Source organism: Crinia signifera, chromosome 11 (assembly GCF_055691185.1).
Source record: "Crinia signifera chromosome 11, ASM5569118v1, whole genome shotgun sequence".
Classification (NCBI taxonomy): Eukaryota; Metazoa; Chordata; class Amphibia; order Anura; family Myobatrachidae; genus Crinia; species Crinia signifera.
The window spans coordinates 64,760,887-64,780,291 of NC_139227.1; the positions used below are offsets into that span (position 1 = coordinate 64,760,887).

Sequence of the window (19,405 nt, forward strand, 5' to 3'; positions counted from 1 at the left end):
TTAATTTGGATGTTGCATAAATGTTCTTGTATTCTAACGTGAAGTTTCCGCTTGGTCTTCCCCACATACTGCAAGCCACACGGGCATTGCAGCATGTAGATAACTCCACTGCTATTGCAAGTTAGCCTTTCTTTGATTTTAATGGTACTGTTGTTCGTGAACGATATTACATCCTTGAATGTTTTAGTATTAGTTGTGCATGTCTTTCTGCAGGCAGTGCATATGCCACACCTGGAGAACCCTGTAGAGTTGTTCATAGTTGGTTCTTTGCTTCTCAAGTGACTTCTGATGAGGCTGTTCTTAATGGTGGCTGCTCTTCTATAAACTACTTTTGGATGTACTGGTAGATGTTCTTTCAATCCATCATCAGTAAGCAGGATATGCCAATGTTTGCGTAGGCTTTTTTCAAGGTGGTGGCTCTGCGATGAGAATTCGGTGATGAAGAGGACATCCTTCTTAATCTGTGTCTTGTTTTTAGTCTAGAACTGTAAAAGTTATTTTCGATCTAGATCCCCGATCTTCACTCTCTCCATCTCCAGTGGATTTGCATCATAATCTTTCACGATGAAATTGTTCATCATTGCTTTGGACTGAATTTCATAATCACTGGTTCTAGAACAGTTCCTCCTAATTCTCTTGAACTGTCCTCCCGGGATATTAGTGATCCACTTCTTGTGATGGTTGCTCTTGGCATTTAGGTAACTGTTGCAGTCCGTGGTTTTAATGAAAGTTTTTGTTTCTATGCTGTTGGTACCTTTGAAGATGTTCAGGTCCAAGAGATTGATGCTAGTTTCACTTATTTCACTTGTGAATTCTAGATTGTGAGTATTCACATTCAGTTGTTTTATGAATTCTATAAGGTCCTTTTTATCCCCGCTCCATACAATGATAATATCATCAATGTAGCGTGACCATAATTTCAGGTTGGTTTGGTGCAGTGTGTTTTTCCATATTGTTTCTTGTTCCCACTCTGCTAGAAACAGATTCGCATATGCCGGGGCCAAGTTGGTACCCATAGCCGTGCCCCGGCGTTGCAGATAGAAGTTATCTCCGAACCAAAAATAATTATGGGTTAATATAAATAGCATTGCTTCAATGAGGAATTCTATTTGTGGCTTTTCCAAGCTGGAGTCTTCCTGTAATCTTCTCTTCACATTCTCACACCCCTGTCTGTGATCTATGCACGTATACAATGATTTTATATCGCATGTGGCCAGGATGTACTCGTCTTTCCAGTCTAGGTCTTGCAGTTGTTTAAGCACATGAGTAGTGTCCTTAATATACCATTTTTGTTGTATAATGACTGGCTGTAAGTAGCTATCTACATATCTAGATAGATTAGAGGTGAGTGACTGGGTCCCCGCCACTATAGGTCTTCCCGGTGGTTTCTTCTGGTCCTTATGTAGCTTTTGTAAATAATAAAAAACAGGTATTATAGGTTTCTTCTGTAGCAGATATTCAAACTCCTGTTTGTTTAGGATGCCCTCAGTCAGTCCTTTCGAGAGGAGGTCTTTTAACTCTTTCATATATCTTGCTGTGGGGTCTGATTTGAGCTGTTCATACATGTCCTTATCTTGTAGTTGAGAACTTGCTTCTATATCATACGCCTTCCTATCCAGGACCACAATGGCTCCCCCTTGTCCGCGGGTTTGATGACTATCCCCTCATTATTCTTCAGGGAGTTAAGAGCTTCTTTCTCTTTCTTCGTGATGTTCCATTGTCTTCTCTTGATTGTACTTGAAATGTTCTCGATGTCGTTCTCCACCAGCTTTTGAAAGGTTTTAATAAGAGGTCCTTTAATGTGTTGAGGGTAAAAGGAAGATTTTTCTTTAAAGGTTGGACGCTTGGGGCAGGTGTCATTTTCACTTTCCTCATCATCTTTATCTTCGTTATCTTTTCCTTTGAAGAATTTCTTCAGAGTCAATTTCCTTAGAAATTTATGTAGGCCAATGAAAGTTCTAAATTTATCTAGTCTGCTCGTAGGTGCATATTTGAGGCCTTTCTGAAGCACTTGTATCTCTATTTCGGTTAGTTCATAGTTGCTTAGGTTGAAAACGCCTTTTGATGCTTCCTCTTTTCTTCTTTTGTTGTGTCTTACTTTTTTCTCCAACCCGCTTTCCTCGCTTGAAGCGGAATTTCTTATACGTTTCGTTGTTTTGTCTTTTTTTCGATCCAAATGGGAGTTGTTTTTTGGAATTGCACCTAGTTTTTGGGGTGCGTTGTATACAGCCTCTAAAAAAGCATCCATATTTTGGTCTGCTTCATCCTGTGTGATATCCTCTTCTCCTGAGCTAATGGCTATATTGTTTTCTTCTAATCTTCTCATGAGGGTTCTAGTGGACAGGTTGCATTTCTCTTCTTGGTCGCGTCTCCCCTGGTTGAAACTATTAATGAGGGTTCTATGATCCAGATATCCTTCATTCCTGGTTTGATAATCATTTGTTCCCCTTTGATAGCCGTGTGGCCGGTATGCTTCTTGTCTTAAGTATGGTCGTCTCTCTCTTGATCCTCCTGTATAGGGTCTGTAGATGTTATCTCTTGTATGTGGAATCATCCTATGATTCAAGTCCATTTGTTCGTTCTGTCCGTATCTTCGGGGTCTAGTTTCCACCTGATCTTTTCGACGTGGATCTTGGTTTCTACCATATTCCCGGCCTCGATCTTCCCGTCTGGGGGCTTCTTGTTTCCAGTTCCGATAATCTGTCCTATAATCCTCCATGTCTCTGTTAAATTTCCTCTTTTTTTGTTCAATCGTCTCCTCTTCAACACGCCTTAGTTTATTTTTTGTTAATGTGTCTAATTTTCTAAAGTCTTCGTGTTGTTTGAGTGGTTTGATTTTTTTATTGATTTCTTTAATTTCTTTGGTTATTTGTTTAATCGATTGCTCTCTATCTTCTATTATAAGCTTCGGTACTCTTTACCTAGAACGGCGCCCGTCGCGGGCATCGCGGGTACATTTATGCCTGCCCGCGACGCGACCGACGCGATGCCCGCGATTTTCCCATTGAAAACCATGTTAAACCTGAAAAATCGCGTCGGTCGCGTCGCGGCCGGCCATAAACGTACCCGCGATGCCCGCGACGCGATGCTCCCGATTTCCCATAGGAAGCAATGTTAAAAGCCGCGATGGACCCGATTTTAGTGTTAAATGCCTCAATCCACCCGATTTGGCCATAGGAATCAATGTTAAATGGGCTACAGAGCCCATTAACCCTTAAATGTCCCCCCAAATTTTTAACGCCACCCCACGATCAACGCCAACCCGAAGCGTGGCGAGCGCAGCGAGCCCGCGAGGGGCGGCGGTACGCGTCCTCCGACCTTTTCATGCCCTACTATCCACGTCGGCGTGGTGTGAGAATAGAATAGTGTGGCGAGCGCAGCGAGCCACCGAGCCCGAAGCGTGGCGAGCGCAGCGAGCCCCGCGAGGGGACGCGGATACCTTCACAGGTAAGCGCGTCCCCTCGCGGGCTTCACAGGTGTCCGTGGCCACGCGGACACCTGTGAAGCCCGCGAGGGGACGCGTATAACTGTGAAGGTATCCGCGTCCCCTCGCGGGGCTCGCTGCGCTCGCCACGCTTCGGGCTCGGTGGCTCGCTGCGCTCGCCACACTATTCTATTCTCAACTCCACGCCGACGTGGATAGTAGGGCATGAAAAGGTCGTAGGACGCGTACCGCCGCCCCTCGCGGGCTCGCTGCGCTCGCCACGCTTCGGGTTGGCGTGGATCGTGGGGTGGCGTACAAAAATTGGGGGGACATTTAAGGGTTAATTGGGGCTATTTGGGCTCTGTAGCCCATTTAACATTGATTCCTATGGGAAAATCGCGGGCATTGAGGCATTTAACGCTAAAATCGCGGTCAATCAGGCTTTTTAACATTGTTCTCTATGGGAAAATCGCGGTAATCGCGGGTACCCGATTTTGATGTACCCGCGATTTACCCGCGATTTACCCGCGATGCCGCGATTACCGCGATTTTACCCGCGATGCCCGCGATTTCAATCGTGGGCGCCGTTCTAGGTAAAGAGTACCTAAGCTTCATTAGGTTATTGGAACATGTATCCAGAACTTTGTTCCATCTACTAAGGAAGTCCTCATTTGTGGACATAAAGTGGGTTTTTTAATAATCCTCAGGCCCCTTGGGATCATATCCTGTTCTAGGTACCTGCTGAGGGTTGTGCTCTCCCACCATTGCTTTATTTCAGTTGTTGCAACAATATGCGGTTGACATCCATCCAAGAAGCAAGACAGCTTGCTGTTTTGCAGCTGGCTGTTTTAGCAAAGGGTGTTCTTAACTAAGGGTAGCATCTGAACAGTTAAAGAAACAGTTTTATTCTGCATGAATCTGGACTAATCCATCTATTTCTTGTCATCTAACAGGTATGTAACATCCACATCCACTGCACTACAGATCCCAGCCTAGCCTCTGCATTGTCTTCTGGCATGTTTTAGCTATAAATGTATGTAACATCCACATCCACTGCACTACAGATCCCAGCCTAGCCTCTGCATTGTCTTCTGGCATGTTTTGGCTATAAATGTATGTAACATCCACATCCACTGCACTACAGATCCCAGCCTAGCCTCTGCATTGTCTTCTGGCATGTTTTGGCTATAAATGTATGTAACATCAATAGATAATTGTATTTTGTTAGATGTATGTATAGATTGGAAGGTTCTAAGTAAGCCAATATTAGCATACCTCTTGGTTGGCTAATCAGGCTAGTTTATGATCTTTGTACAATTAGCATTTCAATCAGGTGGGCAAATGGTCTGGCCTGGCCTGGCTCTTAATTTGGGATAGTATTTCTGTAGGGTTAGAAGCAAGACAGCTTGCTGTTTTGCAGCTGGCTGTTTTAGCAAAGGGTGTTCTTAACTAAGGGTAGCATCTGAACAGTTAAAGAAACAGTTGAACAAACATTGAACAACTACATAAAGAAATACCGGAGGAACACAGAAGGACATAAAATTCAACATCATCCACTGAAAATCCAGCATTCTGCAGTGAGTTACCTGACCCAGCATCACCTACAGTCTGCACAGCCAGGACAATGAACTTCATACTGAACCATTCTATGTACCAGAGCCATGGTTCCTCAATCCTGTGCATTCCCTATTCACTCTGCATGCTTTCTGCCCCTAGCAGGGTGTGCTGTGGCATGGCCCACGGTGCAAAGCTATTAGGGGTCAAGGGTGCAGGTGGAGGGGGAAGAGGAGGATAGGAGGAGAGAGAGGACTACTTTGTCCATTCTCTTTACCTGCTGCCTCGTGTCCTGCCATGCTCACTTCTTGCCTCAGGTTTCCTTACCTGCACCTCATGTCACCTGTCTGTCTCCCCCTCCCTCTAGATTGTAAGCTCCTTAGAGCAGGGCCCTCCTCCCTCCTGTTCTCACTGCACTCTTCTTGTATTTCAACTACAGCTCTCTTACTCATCTACAATCTATACCTGCATCTATTCTCATTCACTTCCTTATATCTCAGCTGTATTGTGTACTAAGAATTGTGCTTTAATTGTGTTATGACTAGTTCTGTGTACCCTGTACTGTTCTTTTGTGTTCTATATGTACAGTACTGGCTGGTGCAATCACCATGTGGCGCCGCTGATTGGCTGCCTGGGTGCTGCACAGCTCAGTAATGATATGTTCCCCATGTCTGTGACCCTCATTAGAGTACATCTAGTATACATATCAGTACTGTTACTGGCTACCTAGCTGGCTGTGCAATCACCATGTGGCGCCGCTGAATGGCTGCCTGGGTACTGCACAGCTCGGTAAATATGTTCCCCATGTCCGTGTCCCTTATTAGAATGCGTCTTGTGCATATCTGTATGTGTGATGTACATTTGTACTGCCATTGTTGCCTGTTCCTTGTACTGATAACCCTTTGTATTGCAGTATGTGCATTGTTATTTTTATTGTCTGTAAAGCGCCTTGAGTCCTGTTGGAGAAAGTGCGCTATATAAATAAAACTTACTTACTTACTTACTTACATACTGAATGTCGACATTATAAATCCCTCTATCAATTCAGGAATGTACTAAACAACCTGTGGCCATGAAGGCGCTCCAGCTTTGACCTGCAGTCTTTCTTCAGACCAATGTACATTCTAGCCTTGGGAGTCTGCATGTAACAAGGGTGAGTTGTGATATGTAGGCCTGAAATGATTTGTATGGACGGGTTTCTGGTGTTAGACATTTAGTAAAATTCTGAAGGTGGAGGTAATCAGATGGTCACCCCCTCTGGTCGCTATTTCAGGTCCAGTAGAGCTACTGTAGTTTGTGGGATTTTACTTTCATAGCCAAGTTCTTATCTTACAAACTAACAGGATCACCAGCATGGTAAGTGGAAACTGGTCATCATTTCACTGGTAACATACATTTTGAATTTGTGATGAGTACAGTCTGGGATTGAGTTATCATACAATCCCAAGAGGTGGTGTTGACGGATAGGAGACCAGTAGGGGTAGTTATGTCTGGAAGTAACTTTAGATGCACTCCAAAGACAATGATGAAAATAGAGGTGCCTGTGGACACGTGAGTGGACAGTCTACAATAATTCCTCCCAGTGGATAAATAATGCCCAAACTGTCAGAAACTATGGATAATAAATCTATTGTCAGCTCCTGGTTGGTGTGGTCACCCAGGTTGGAACCTGGTGGCTCTACAGTTCATGTACATTAATGGGAACATGTCTGTGCAAATCAGAGGCAGAGGAGGCCCATGTGCAGGCTCTGTCTGGGCACCATCCTCTCTAGCGCTGACTAGGGTCACCAGGGGACCATAACACTGTCCCAGAGCCTACTGTACATGCATCGGTATCTGAAAAAATGGTGCGGCCATTTTCCCAGATATTTTCTTATTTGGCATGTGCAAAATGCAGAGTATATGCAGGGCAGCCGAGAGGTATGCCAGGCCCCCAGTACAATGTTGGGGGCGTGGCCTAATCACGGGAGGTGTGACCGCCTCCCATGATTAGGCCACACCCCAAAACCGTTTAGGAGAGTGAAAAAACACTTTAAAGTTGAGGGGGGAGAGTTATTGTCGCCACCCCCCCCTCTCAGCAGCAGCAGCACACACCTACAGCATGTGCTGTGCTGAAAGCAGGCTCAGCATGAGCTCTCACGTTGTCAGTGACGCTCATGCTAAGTCTGCTGTCAGCACAGCACATGCTGTAGGTGTGTGCTGCCTGGGAGGGACAGAGGGGGAAGGGGGGTCGAACCAGGGCCCCCGCCGGCCCCTAGAGTAAGCCCAGGCCAGGGTAATTAGTACCCGCTCCCCTCACCTCTCGGCAGCCCTGGGTATATGGCCACCTGCCATTTTCCTGGCGATTCCCACAGAGGGCCATCTTTTCATATGGGCTTAATGGGCACTTGCCCAGGGACCCCAAGTGTATAAGGGCCCAGGGATACCAGCATTTAGAAAATCAGCCCTGGGGAACTGGAGATATCCAATTTCAAAACAGCAGTCCACATTCGACCTGTTAATTTCAATTCCCAGTCATATTTCTCAGGTTCTCTCTGACTTAGACTCTCTCCTTTCTGTCAACACTAGAAGCTTGTCTCTATCATGCCCAGAACCAGAGATATCAGCCTTCCAGCTGCCGGTCCCTGCTCCAAACGTCTGGTGTAAAGTTTTCAGTGGCGTAACTACTGTAAGGCAGCCCCAGCTACCGCATGGGGGAGTAAGCCACAGTGAGGTCTATGTGGGCGCCAGCACCTGCTGGACGCACTGACATGCTGCTGCCTGCCACTGGCTTAGCACCAGAGGTGAGTCAGCCACAGTGTGGGTGCGGCCATGGCAGAGACGACAAATCCGCCCCCCACTGATTCAATTGACTGTACACAGAGCTGCCTATTGGCTACTGTGTACAGGATGGGTGTGCTGGGGCAGCCTGGGATGCGTCAGAGCCAAGGCAATCAGCAGTGTCTGCTGGTTTCTCTTCTTCTATCCTGCTTCAGCTTCTCCGTTATGCGTGTGACGTCATCACGTCACACGCTGGGGCAACATGCTGGAGAAGAGACCGGGGGGGGGGGGGGGCGCCACAAACTTTTTGGCAGGGGGGAGCAAAATTTATAGTTACACCACTGACAGTTTTATATTTTTATCAATGGATTGCTCTGGCTCCTGATCTCTGATTCCCAAGTTCCCAGCACCTCCTGAAAGTTGGGACTCTGGGTTTTTATACTATTGAAGGTTGAGAAATCTATTTCCAGATAATGGCGATATCTCCTGTCAAACAAGCAGCCCTTCCACCGGAAAATGACCAATATTAAGCCCACTCCATTAGCCAACCCTCCCCTGCGTATAAAACACCCCCTATCTTCCTGGAAGTCATTTACAAGGGACCCTTCATTCATCTCAGTGCCCCCTTCCACACGATAGTGTTCACCCTCCAACCAAAGTGCAGTAAAGGAGTAATTAGCAGAAGTTACTGCTCCAGGTCCTTCATGTTGAATGGAAGATAGAGCACCCCCTGCCACCCGTGGGACATCAAACACCAAAAAATTGGGTTCTGGGTGTGCAGTCTGGCCCCCCGTGACTCCCTAGAAATATCTGTGGAAACAGACAAACATGGAACAACATGTTGTGCTCACATTTACATGATATGAAAGTTCATTTTCTAATCACTAGTTATTTAGCAATGTAGAGTTGTACTTAAAAGATGTAAAAGAAGCTAAATGGCTTTAGACATTAAACAACGTTAATCAAGTACAAATGTTAAATAAATGGAAAGTTCTCACTGATACCTCACAGGCTGAAATTCTGGTCTGTAATGAGAACCAGCACAGAACACTTGTTTGTTCTTGTTTGGAAAGTTACTTTCAGAAAAAAAACAAGGGCCTTTCATTAACTCCTTTGTTGCTGATTCTTTCCTCACCCCTGTGCCTATATTTTTTTGAGGGATGGTTAAATTCCAACATAAATTGACAAATTTTCCTATATCAATTTGCTAATATTCTTCTTCTTACTGTGAAGAGGCAGGGTTCCAGATTACAAACCAATAATACTGGTTATTGAACAGAATGGGTGATAAAGAGCACATCACACTTCAGTAATCATCTATATATATATTGGTAGATAGATGGGGTTTGCACAGCACTCAGAAATAGGGGAGGGGGTATACCCTTAGCGGCCTGCACCTATAGGGGGGAGTCCTGGTCCCCCCTTTTTTAGTGGTTTAAATGCAGAGGATTGGGTGGTGCTGGCGCTCTGGGGTAGTCGTGAATAATGGACAATGTCTATAGTCACTGGTATTGTGGTCTGTGGCGGTAGGCAATAACTGTAGGCTGAGTGTTGTAATTGGTGTCCCAACTGCTATGTTATGTGAGTTGTCCTGTCCTGTCATGTTGACCTTTAGTGGTTGTTGACCTTAGTGCTGTCGACCCTATGACCCATACCCGTCTCATACTGAATAACCACCTAAAACAGGAGGCCAATTTCCAAATAACTTATTGTCTTTAAGCCAGTGATCAGGGAACTCGGTCCTCATTACCCCACACAGTGCATGTTGTGCTGGTAACCCAGCAGGTGCACAGGTGTACTAATTACTCACAGACACATATTATAAGGTCCGCAGGTGGAGTTAATTATTTCGGTACTTGTTTCCTAGCACGGCGCCACCGATTTTGATTGTATTGATCGGGTCGGAAAAATCGCGTTGATCGCATCGCATGCCGACCAAATCGCATGCGATGCGACCGACGCGATCGACTCGATTTTTACATTGGAATCAATGTAAAATGGTCCCTGGGACTCGTCGCCGTGCTAGGAAACAAGTACCATTATTTCACTTGTGATTCTGTGAGGAGACCTGCAAAACATGCACTGCGTGGGGTAATGAGGACCGTGTTCCTTGACCACTGCTTTAAGCGCTCGGTGGCTTTTTGTTGAGATAGTGCGCACAGCACCTGTCTCTTGTTGACGGCAGTAGCAGCTGCAGCCCGCAGGCTATTTGTCCCCTTGTGTGGGCGTTCCCAGTGTAGCCAAGCGTCCACTCTGTCCGTTGGTAGCAGAGCGCGCACTTTCCAGTCAGAGGGATAGCACGCCTTTACAGTTAGTGTCAGCGCGCTTTGTCAGCCAGGCTGTGTCCCGCGCTGTGCGCTGTGTATGAGACAGAGCCCTGCAGTGTGTGACAGGACTGCCCCATTAACCCGTACAGCATGTCCTGAGTCCCCATTATCTATCCTGCCGGAGGCAGAGAGGGAGCCTGTCAATCATTGCCTCAGTGAGATTCGCTGTATAGCGTTGCAGTGCTAGAGCCGCTGATTTACCTCACAGATCCTCAAGTTTCAAGTCTGCAGGCTGTGCAGTCTTCTACTCTATGGCCAGTATTCAATGCCGGTGCGAGCGGCCGGCGAGGGGGATAAACTGCGAGGATCACAGAAAACCAGTGATCCTCGCAGTTTAACCCCCGCGCCAGCTGCTCGCACTATGCAACGTTCCGGGGGAATCCTCGCAGTCACAGAACTGCGAGGATTCCCCTAAACTGCGAGAGCCGCGGCTAGTGCAGCAAACTCGCTGTAATTAGCCTCGGCTCTCGCAGCTTTTGGAGGCACATTTGCAAATTCCCCCTCGCTCAAAAAACGGAGCGAGGGGGAATTTGCGAATGAGGGGTGTCAGTTGAATACTGACAGGGTGAGCGGTGACTGCGAGCAAAAAGTCCTGCTCGCAGTCACCGCTCGCCCACGGCATTGAATATATGCCTATGAGAGACCGCCATAATCCTCCATTGCAGCTACAGGAATGATCAGCGGTGTAGCTAGGTGACATGGTGCCTGGAGCAAGGGTATGTGTCCGTCCCCCCCCGCAACCCCCCCTACCCTACCCCCCTCCCCCAGCACCACCTAATTTTTAGCAGGCCTCCCCACTTTCCTATAATCAATTATTACATTATTTCCCAATTGCCCGTCCCATAGTCATTTTTTAGGGCCCCCCTTGTCTTACATACATACACACAAACACACACAAACACAGTATGCATACACACACACATAGCATACCTACACACACAGGATAGATAGATAGATAGATAGATAGATAGATAGATAGATATGCAGTGCATGCATACATACATACATACATACATACATACATACAGCATAAAGTCATACACACAGCATACATATATACACATACACAGACACACAACATACATACATACATACATACATACATATATACATAAATACAGTATACATACACATGCAGGATACCTACAAACATACAAATAGCATGCATACACACAAAACCCACACGCAGCATATCATATATACACACACAGACAGCATGCATAAACACACACACAGCATATAAACTCATGCAGCATACCTACAACAATACATATACTGTAGCACACACTGCCAGTGGCCCCCCACACAGACAAAGCAGTAACCAATACCTTTGAGGAGGAGAGGAGGACCTTAGTCACAGTGCCCGGGAGAGGAGCTGCTGCTCATGCTTCCTTCCTGTGTGATCCAATCAGAGCTGAGCTCTGTGAGGAGCCTCTGCAGCTGAGCTGCTCTGAGCAGAGTGGCCCCGGAAAGTGCAGAGACGGTGACAAGGCTGTCTTCGTCTCTGCAGCATTTAAGAAAAAATAAAATAAAAAAAAACATTGAATCATTGTTTCCGGCTGTGGCTCCAGCTGATATTGTGAGCCAGGCGGCACAGCAGAGAAGACACAGCAGGTGCCGTTAGCCGTGCACAGCGCCATTTGAACCTTTGGCGCCTGGAGCTTGAGCTCCACTGGCTCCATGCTAGCTACGCCACTGCTACAGTACCTGCATACCACAAATAAACTACATTCCTGGTTAACTTTTCAAAATGTGTGTCGTCTAACAACACCACAAGCACCGCTATATACTCTGCCAATACTTTTTTTGGTAATGCTCCAGCATACTCCTCCATAGGAGTTTGGATTTAGTGCATCATGCAGAGGACGAAAAAGCAAACCTTCCAACTGTACTGATTTTTGCAGAATAGAGAATAAAACATTTGAGCAAGGGGCCATGCTTGCTTCCATCTATACAGGAAAAAAAAGTCACAAGAATAAAACAGACTCAGGTTTAAGTATTTTACCTGAAGACATTCTCTCCATGACAGTAACAGAACCTGCATTTACCTGCAATAAAGGCAACAACCACAGAGTGGCAGTGTTGCAGCATAGCACATACATCTCTATATTCATAGATGTATGTAAGCTTGGAACTTTACTTAAGCTTCCAAAGGGTCTTATGAGAAGGCTTTCCTCCATTCCCGCAGGCAATGCTACCCCTATAGATTTTTATGGGGGAAGCGATGCTGTCCGATTTACCAACAGATTGGCCCAAATGAACATGTAGCTTGCTGTAGCCTATGGGCTACAGAACACGTTATTAGCCATCCAAGGGTTCCCCGGTACCCTCTTTATGCATATGCAAACATACAGGACCATGCAGACGCCACAGCACCACACTGAGCACATTGCAGGGACCTGTCCCTGTTGGGGTGAAGCATACACCCCACCGCAAAATTCACATCCTGCCGTGCAATTCTGGGCACAAATACCAAGCCCAGAATGCAGTGCAAATATGATTCTTGATAAATGGGCCCCATAGTGATTGTCTGTGACACCACGATTCCCTCCTATTTCAGAGAGACCTGTCTTTTTATTATGTTAGTCATTAAGCCAGGGTCCATTATTCTGATAAAACAGCAATAGCAAAATATCCTAACTTATTTTCTATGGTTCTTATGGTATACATATGGATGACCAGAGTTTGGGATGCCGTCATTCAGAATACCGACACCAGCATCCCGATGGAGGGAATCCAAATAGGGGACAGGTAAGTATACTTACCATCCCCCTGCCTTTCCAAACTATAACCCTCCATTCCCGCGGCCTAACACTAACCTTCCTCCCCAACCCCCCTACCCCCCACACTTTAACCATAAGTCCCCTCTAGCGCCTAAACCTGCCTCCCGATTCCCCAGCCTATCTGTAACACACATCGGCATACTTAGTTAGGCATCCAAGCAGTTGGTATTCCAGCATCCTGACTGATGATGGGATACCGGCATTGGTTTCCTGGCAGTAGTTAGAATTCTGGCACCAGTATCATGAACTTCAGCATACTAGTACTTACATTCTAAACTTTTTGCCAAATCCTACATATTAAAAGCCTAACACTCTCGGCAGCCTCTAGATGGTGCTTAACTGAGCTCTGTTCAGGCACATACACTCACTTACACACCTCCTTAGCAGCCCAGTCATTTGAATAGTCTGATAACTAGTTATAAGATAATATACCTAAGAAGTTATTTTTGTAAGAGGGGTGACGTGCCGACAGTTGGGATTCCGAGGCTCAATACACCGACATCGGAATCCGAACTATAAAGTGCCTGACTGACATGGGCTGACTGCAGGAGAGGAGCCCATAGACATGTTCCGGTATTTCACTTACCCCATCTCTCCTGTTGCTGCTGCCAGTACTTTTATTTAGTTCTAGAAACAATGGATGGGGCAAAATCCTGATTGTTGCAGCACAGGTGTACTGGAGTGTGCCCAGGAGTATGTACAGGATGACTGGCAGCCTGCTTTGTGTAGCAGTCCTCTTACTGTACAAAGCAGCTGTCTCCATTCCTTCCTGCCCCTCCCTGTGAGTCTGGACAGCAACACCTTCCCTCTATCCCTCCCTTAATCCCCTCCCTCGCATTACGGTGTTTGGCATAATGTGTAATTGGCATTAAGGTGTGTGGCGTATTGTATAAGTGGCATTACGGTGTGTGGCGTAATATGTGTAAGTGACATTAGTGTGTGGCATAATGTGTAAGTGGTATTAAGGTGTGTGGCGTAATGTGTAAGTGGCATTACGGTGTGTGACGTAATGTGAATTTGTACTATTATGTGGCCACGCTCCTTCCCCACAAAGCCATGCCCTTAATTTTGGGGACGTGCTTTAGATGTGCACTGTTCCTGTTTCAACATTATGTCTTTTTCTAGTATATGTGTGTCTTGCTTTATCTGAGTAAGGCCAATTGATATTACCCCCCCCCCCCTCACCCGACCCACAATAGCGACAGTTAGGGATGCCCAAATCTATGTTTGCTTACAAAGAAAAAAATATGCTCGGGCCGGCCCTTGGCTCAGGGTATATGCCATGTGGGGGAAAGGAGGAGGCTTCTGTATGTGCCATGCTGGGGGGGGAGATGAGGCTTTATTCCATTGGGACCCAGAAAAGGTCAGGTAGGACCCCGATTTTTCTAAGTGAGGGGTCCCTGGGACCCACTATATTTTTGGGGTTTTCACGATCACTGCACCCTATAAGAGAACATCTACCAAAACAACTAGACAATAGAGGATATGAACGCAATGGTTTGATTTTTTTTTTTTATTACAACTTTATTTCACTGAGGAAAACTATTCTGTTCGAAATAAAACACTTTTTGACTTATCTGCATATCTCAAATCTTTTTTAAGGTCTTCAATTAAGAATCTCTTAGCGCACATCCAGGTGGACATTTTTTTCCAGTACAATAATTTTTGTTGCATCAAACAGCATCCAAGAACATGGATAGCGACGAAGCTCTCATTTTCCACATTTGCCTTTGGAATTTTCTACCTTTAGATTCCTATACTGCTGTGTATAGAAGCATCAGGCACGTCTACTTAAAATACCATAAACAATTATACAGAGAAATCAGGCACAATTTTTTTTTATAAAACTCTGAAAAACAATAAAAAAAATTGCACACACTGAGTTGAAAAACTGACTAGATGTATAATAGAAGAGAAGGCAGCTCCCAACAGCAATCTGGAAATTGCTGATGAAGACAATGTAAAGATGTATAGATATATAAATAGCTATATAGAAATATAGAAGGGAGTGCCAAAAAACTGATCGGATGTTAATAATAAAATATTTATTGTAAACAATATAATATAAAGTAAACACACATATAAAAATAGAAAAAAATAAAAATGATAAACTTCTCAAATATTAATAGAAATCATAGCAATGTCCAAAAATAATATTGAGCTCCACCTCTGTCAAAATATTTATTTGACCTCTTATAGGTATAGTAAGAATCTCAGGTACTTATGTATTATCTGGGCGCCCGATTTATTTCATTGCATGCCATTACTTAAGGCATGCGATGCGATGCGATTTTTCATTGTAAAAACCTGATTTTTAAGTGTATATTCAACCATGGGTGATTTCATACCCCCACTATCCAACTATGCATGGAGGTGATTTTATATAGTGTGGCGAGCGCAGCGAGCCACCAAGCCCGAAGCGTGGCGAGCGCAGCGTACCCCGCGAGGGGACGCGGATTACTTTACATGTATTCTGCGTCCCCTAGTGGTGCTCGCTGCGCGTGCCACGCTTCGGCCCCGGTGGCTCACTGCGCTCGCCACACTATATAAAATCGACTCCATGCGTAGTTGAATAGTGGGGGTATGAAATCACCCATGGGTGGCTATACAATTAAAAATCGGGTCTTTACAATGAAAAATCGCATCGCATGAATTGTATGCCCCTATATTGCATGCGATGCGATGAAAAAATCGGGCGCCCAGATATTACATAAGTACCGAATCTCACCCTTTTTGCGGCTATGAGTTCTGACTGTGGTATTCTTGCAGCACCGCTAAGAAAGGGCCTTTGTAAATGTAGCATCCAGACTGCAATATAGAACCAGCTGATTTTAGCATTTCCTATAACGCAGGCTGACGGCTCGCTGTCTGCTTGACCACCCACAGGCGGTCTGTTAATCAGGCCGCTGTGTGTGCGGACAGCTGGAGCCGCTTGCAAGTTCTGGATATCATCGCTGGTTGCCATACGGCCTAGGGAGGCTATCACCACTGGTTCCCATATGGTCCATGGAGGTATAAGCGTGCCGGCACAGAAAGCCTCCAGAGGCGGCCAATAAACAGACAGCGATGGCCGGCTACAGTGCTCTGCTTGAGCTGCGATCTGCACAGCTGGTTCTATATTGCAATCTGGATACAACATTTACAAAGGACCTTTCTGGGCGGTGCTGCAAGATAACCATAGTCTGAACTTATAGCCGCAAAAAGAGTCAGATTCTTACTCTACCTATAAGAGGTCAAATAAATATTTTGACAGAGGTGGAGCTCAATATTGTTTTTGGACATTGCTATGATTTCTATTAAGTCTTGGGAAGTGCATCATTTTTCTATTGTTATATGTGTGTTTACTTTATATATTTAGTTATATTATATTGTTTACAATAAATATTTTAGTATTAACATCCGATCAGTTTTTTGGCGCTCCCTTCTCAACTTCTAATGAAAAGAATACATCTCTGCAAGCACCGTAGGACACTTGTGGTGACTCTTTATAACTGTCATTATTTAAATACCACAGTATTAACAAAAGGGTATACGTTAGGGTATTCATTAGGTCGACACACCTAAGGTCGACATGCATTGGGTCCACCAATTAAGGTCAACATGGGCTTAGGTCGACACAAGCATTGTTAAAAGGTCAACATGTCGACATGGGTTTTTCACTGTGCTTTTTTTTTGAGCCAACTTGTGCTGACAGGTGGTATTTCATGCACTACCATCCACTAGTGTGGAAACTGTGGCGATGTCGACTGTGTCGACATTTGGGTAAAAAACCGTGAAAACCCCATGTTGATCTTTTTACTGTCGACCTTGGTCATGTTGACCTAATGCTTGTGTTGACCTAAGCCCATGTTGACTTTCAGTGGTCAACCCAACGCATGCTGACCTTAGCTGTGTCGACACTATGACCCATACCCAACAAAAGAAACATTTATAAACAATGAGGTTAGTGTTGTGCAGATAAAAGAATGAGTGGTCAGGAGATGACATCTAGGGGTTTCTCAGCATAGAACAGGCCCCAGCGCTGGTCTCCAAGATTACAGCGATGAAGCTTTTCTTTCCAACCATCAATAATGTATTTGTAATCCTCTTCAGAGAAACTCTATGGTAGGGAAAGAGATACAGTGAGAATTTGCCCACATCTGGTTGCCCTAGGAATAATTGCATTTCTCTAGGCTGTTACCTCTAGGAATTCCTGCTTTATGTCTTGTGTCCGTGTAAGCTCCTTGTTCAGAACTTGTACAAATTGTGCTGTTCGATCCTGAGCTTGGACTTTCACAAAACCAACTTTCTGTAAGAACTGTGGGGAGGTGAAATAGTGTCATTCTTATACAGTTATGACATATCCTAATATACCTATATGTGCACCGGGGAGGTATCAGACCTCACATTGCACAAATCCTGTTATGAATATGATAATGGATAATGTGACAGATTCAGAATAATTCTCTTTACTGTCCTATAACATCATCAGCTGAGTGACTAGTGATCAGTGCTGTCCCCACTCCTACATTTATCTGCAGAAACACATGAGCAAGCAAGTATAAGAGACATCAGATGTGTGCCATCCCCTTCCCTAGGCCACACAAAGGGCAGGCACTATTACCCGCTGTTACTGCCACACAATGGTAGGCACTATTACCCGCTGTTACTGCCACACAATGGTAGGCACTATTACCCGCTGTTACTGCCACACAAATGGTAGGCACTGTTACCCGCTGTTACTGCCACACAAATGGTAGTCACTTTTACCCGCTGTTACTGCCACACAATGGTAGGCACTATTACCCGCTGTTACTGCCACACAAATGGTAGGCACTTTTACCCGCTGTTACTGCCACACAATGGTAGGCACTATTACCCACTGTTACTGCCACACAAATGGTAGGCACTGTTACCCGCTGTTACTGCCACACAAATGGTAGGCACTGTTACCCGCTGTTACTGCCACACAAATGGTAGGCACTTTTACCCGCTGTTACTGCCACACAAATGGTAGGCACTTTTACCCGCTGTTACTGCCACACAAATGGTAGGCACTGTTACCCGCTGTTACTGTTACACAAATGGTAGGCACTATTACCCGCTGTTAATGCCACACAAATGGTAGGCACTGTTACCCGCTGTTACTGCCACACAAATGGTAGTCACTATTACCCGCTGTTAATGCCACACAAATGGTAGGCACTATTGCCCACTGTTACTGCCACACAAATGGTAGGAACTATTACCCGCTGTTAATGCCACACAAATGGTAGGCACTGTTACCCGCTGTTACTGCCACACAAATGGTAGGAACTATTACCCGCTGTTAATGCCACACAAATGGTAGGCACTGTTACCCGCTGTTAATGCCACACAAATGGTAGGCACTGTTACCCGCTGTTACTGCCACACAAATGGTAGGAACTATTACCCGCTGTTACTGCCACACAAATGGTAGGCGCTATTGCCACACAAATGGTAGGCACTATTACCCACTGTTAATGCCACACAAATGGTAGGCACTATTACCCGCTGTTAATGCCACACAAATGGTAGTCACTATTATCTGCTGTTACTGCCACACAAATGGTAGGCACTATTACCCGCTGTTAATGCCACACAAATGGTAGGCAATATTACCACATTGGCACCCATCGCATCGCAGACCATAAGACATGCAATGGTATGCGATGTTCCGCGATGTTATACAATTTGAAAATTGTATGGCATTGTATATGGCATACAATGCGATACAATGCGATGCGATTATAAATTGTATAAGCACCCTAATGGCGTGGAGTTGATTTTATTTAGTGTGGCGAGCACAGCGAGCCACCGAGCCCGAAGTGTGGCGAGCGCAGCGAGCCCTGCAAGGGGTCGCGGAATACATGGAAAGTAATATGCGTCCCCTAGCGCTCGCCACGCTTTGGGCCCGGTGGCTCGCTGCGCTCGCCACACTATATAAAATCAACTCCAAGGTCGGAGGTGAAAAGGTCGGAGGATGCATACCGCTGCGCTCGCCACACTTTGGGTTCACGTTCATACTGGGGGTGCATTAAACATTGTAAGCACGGATTAGGGTGCTTAAAAACACCCATTAGGGTGCTTATACAATTTAGAATCGTATAGGGGGCTTAAATCGCATCGCTGTGCATCGGGTGTATGGCATGCGATGGCATGCGATGAAAAATCGTGTTCCGATATGCGATGGGCGCCGTGATAATACACAAGTACCATAGTCACTATTACCCGCTGTTACTGCCACACAAATGGTAGGAACTATTGCAACACAAATGGTAGGCACTATTACCCGCTGTTAATGCCACACAAATGGTAGGCACTATTACCCGCTGTTACTGCCACACAAATGGTAGGCACTATTACCCGCTGTTACTGCCACACAAATGGTAGGCACTATTACCCACTGTTAATGCCACATAAATGGTAGGCACTACTACCCGCTGTTACTGCCACACAAATGGTAGTCACTATTACCCGCTGTTACTGCCACACAAATGGTAGGCACTATTACCCACTGTTAATGCCACACAAATGGTAGGCAATATAACCTGCTG

General features: G+C 45.5%; 1 protein-coding gene across 1 annotated transcript in view; it reads right to left on the reverse strand.

The window, feature by feature from the left end:
• Window positions 1-16,203: 16,203 nt before the first annotated feature.
• The window catches only part of LOC146046209 (uncharacterized), a 40,789-nt gene continuing 37,587 nt past the window's right edge, over window positions 16,204-19,405 (reverse strand). The window contains exons 11-12 of the mRNA XM_083165439.1: window positions 17,029-17,145; window positions 16,204-16,947 (exon numbers count right to left, since the gene is read on the reverse strand). Coding sequence (XP_083021565.1) covers window positions 16,822-16,947; window positions 17,029-17,145 — 243 coding nt within the window. The 3' untranslated portion in view covers window positions 16,204-16,821. The remainder of the gene's footprint in view (window positions 16,948-17,028; window positions 17,146-19,405) is intronic.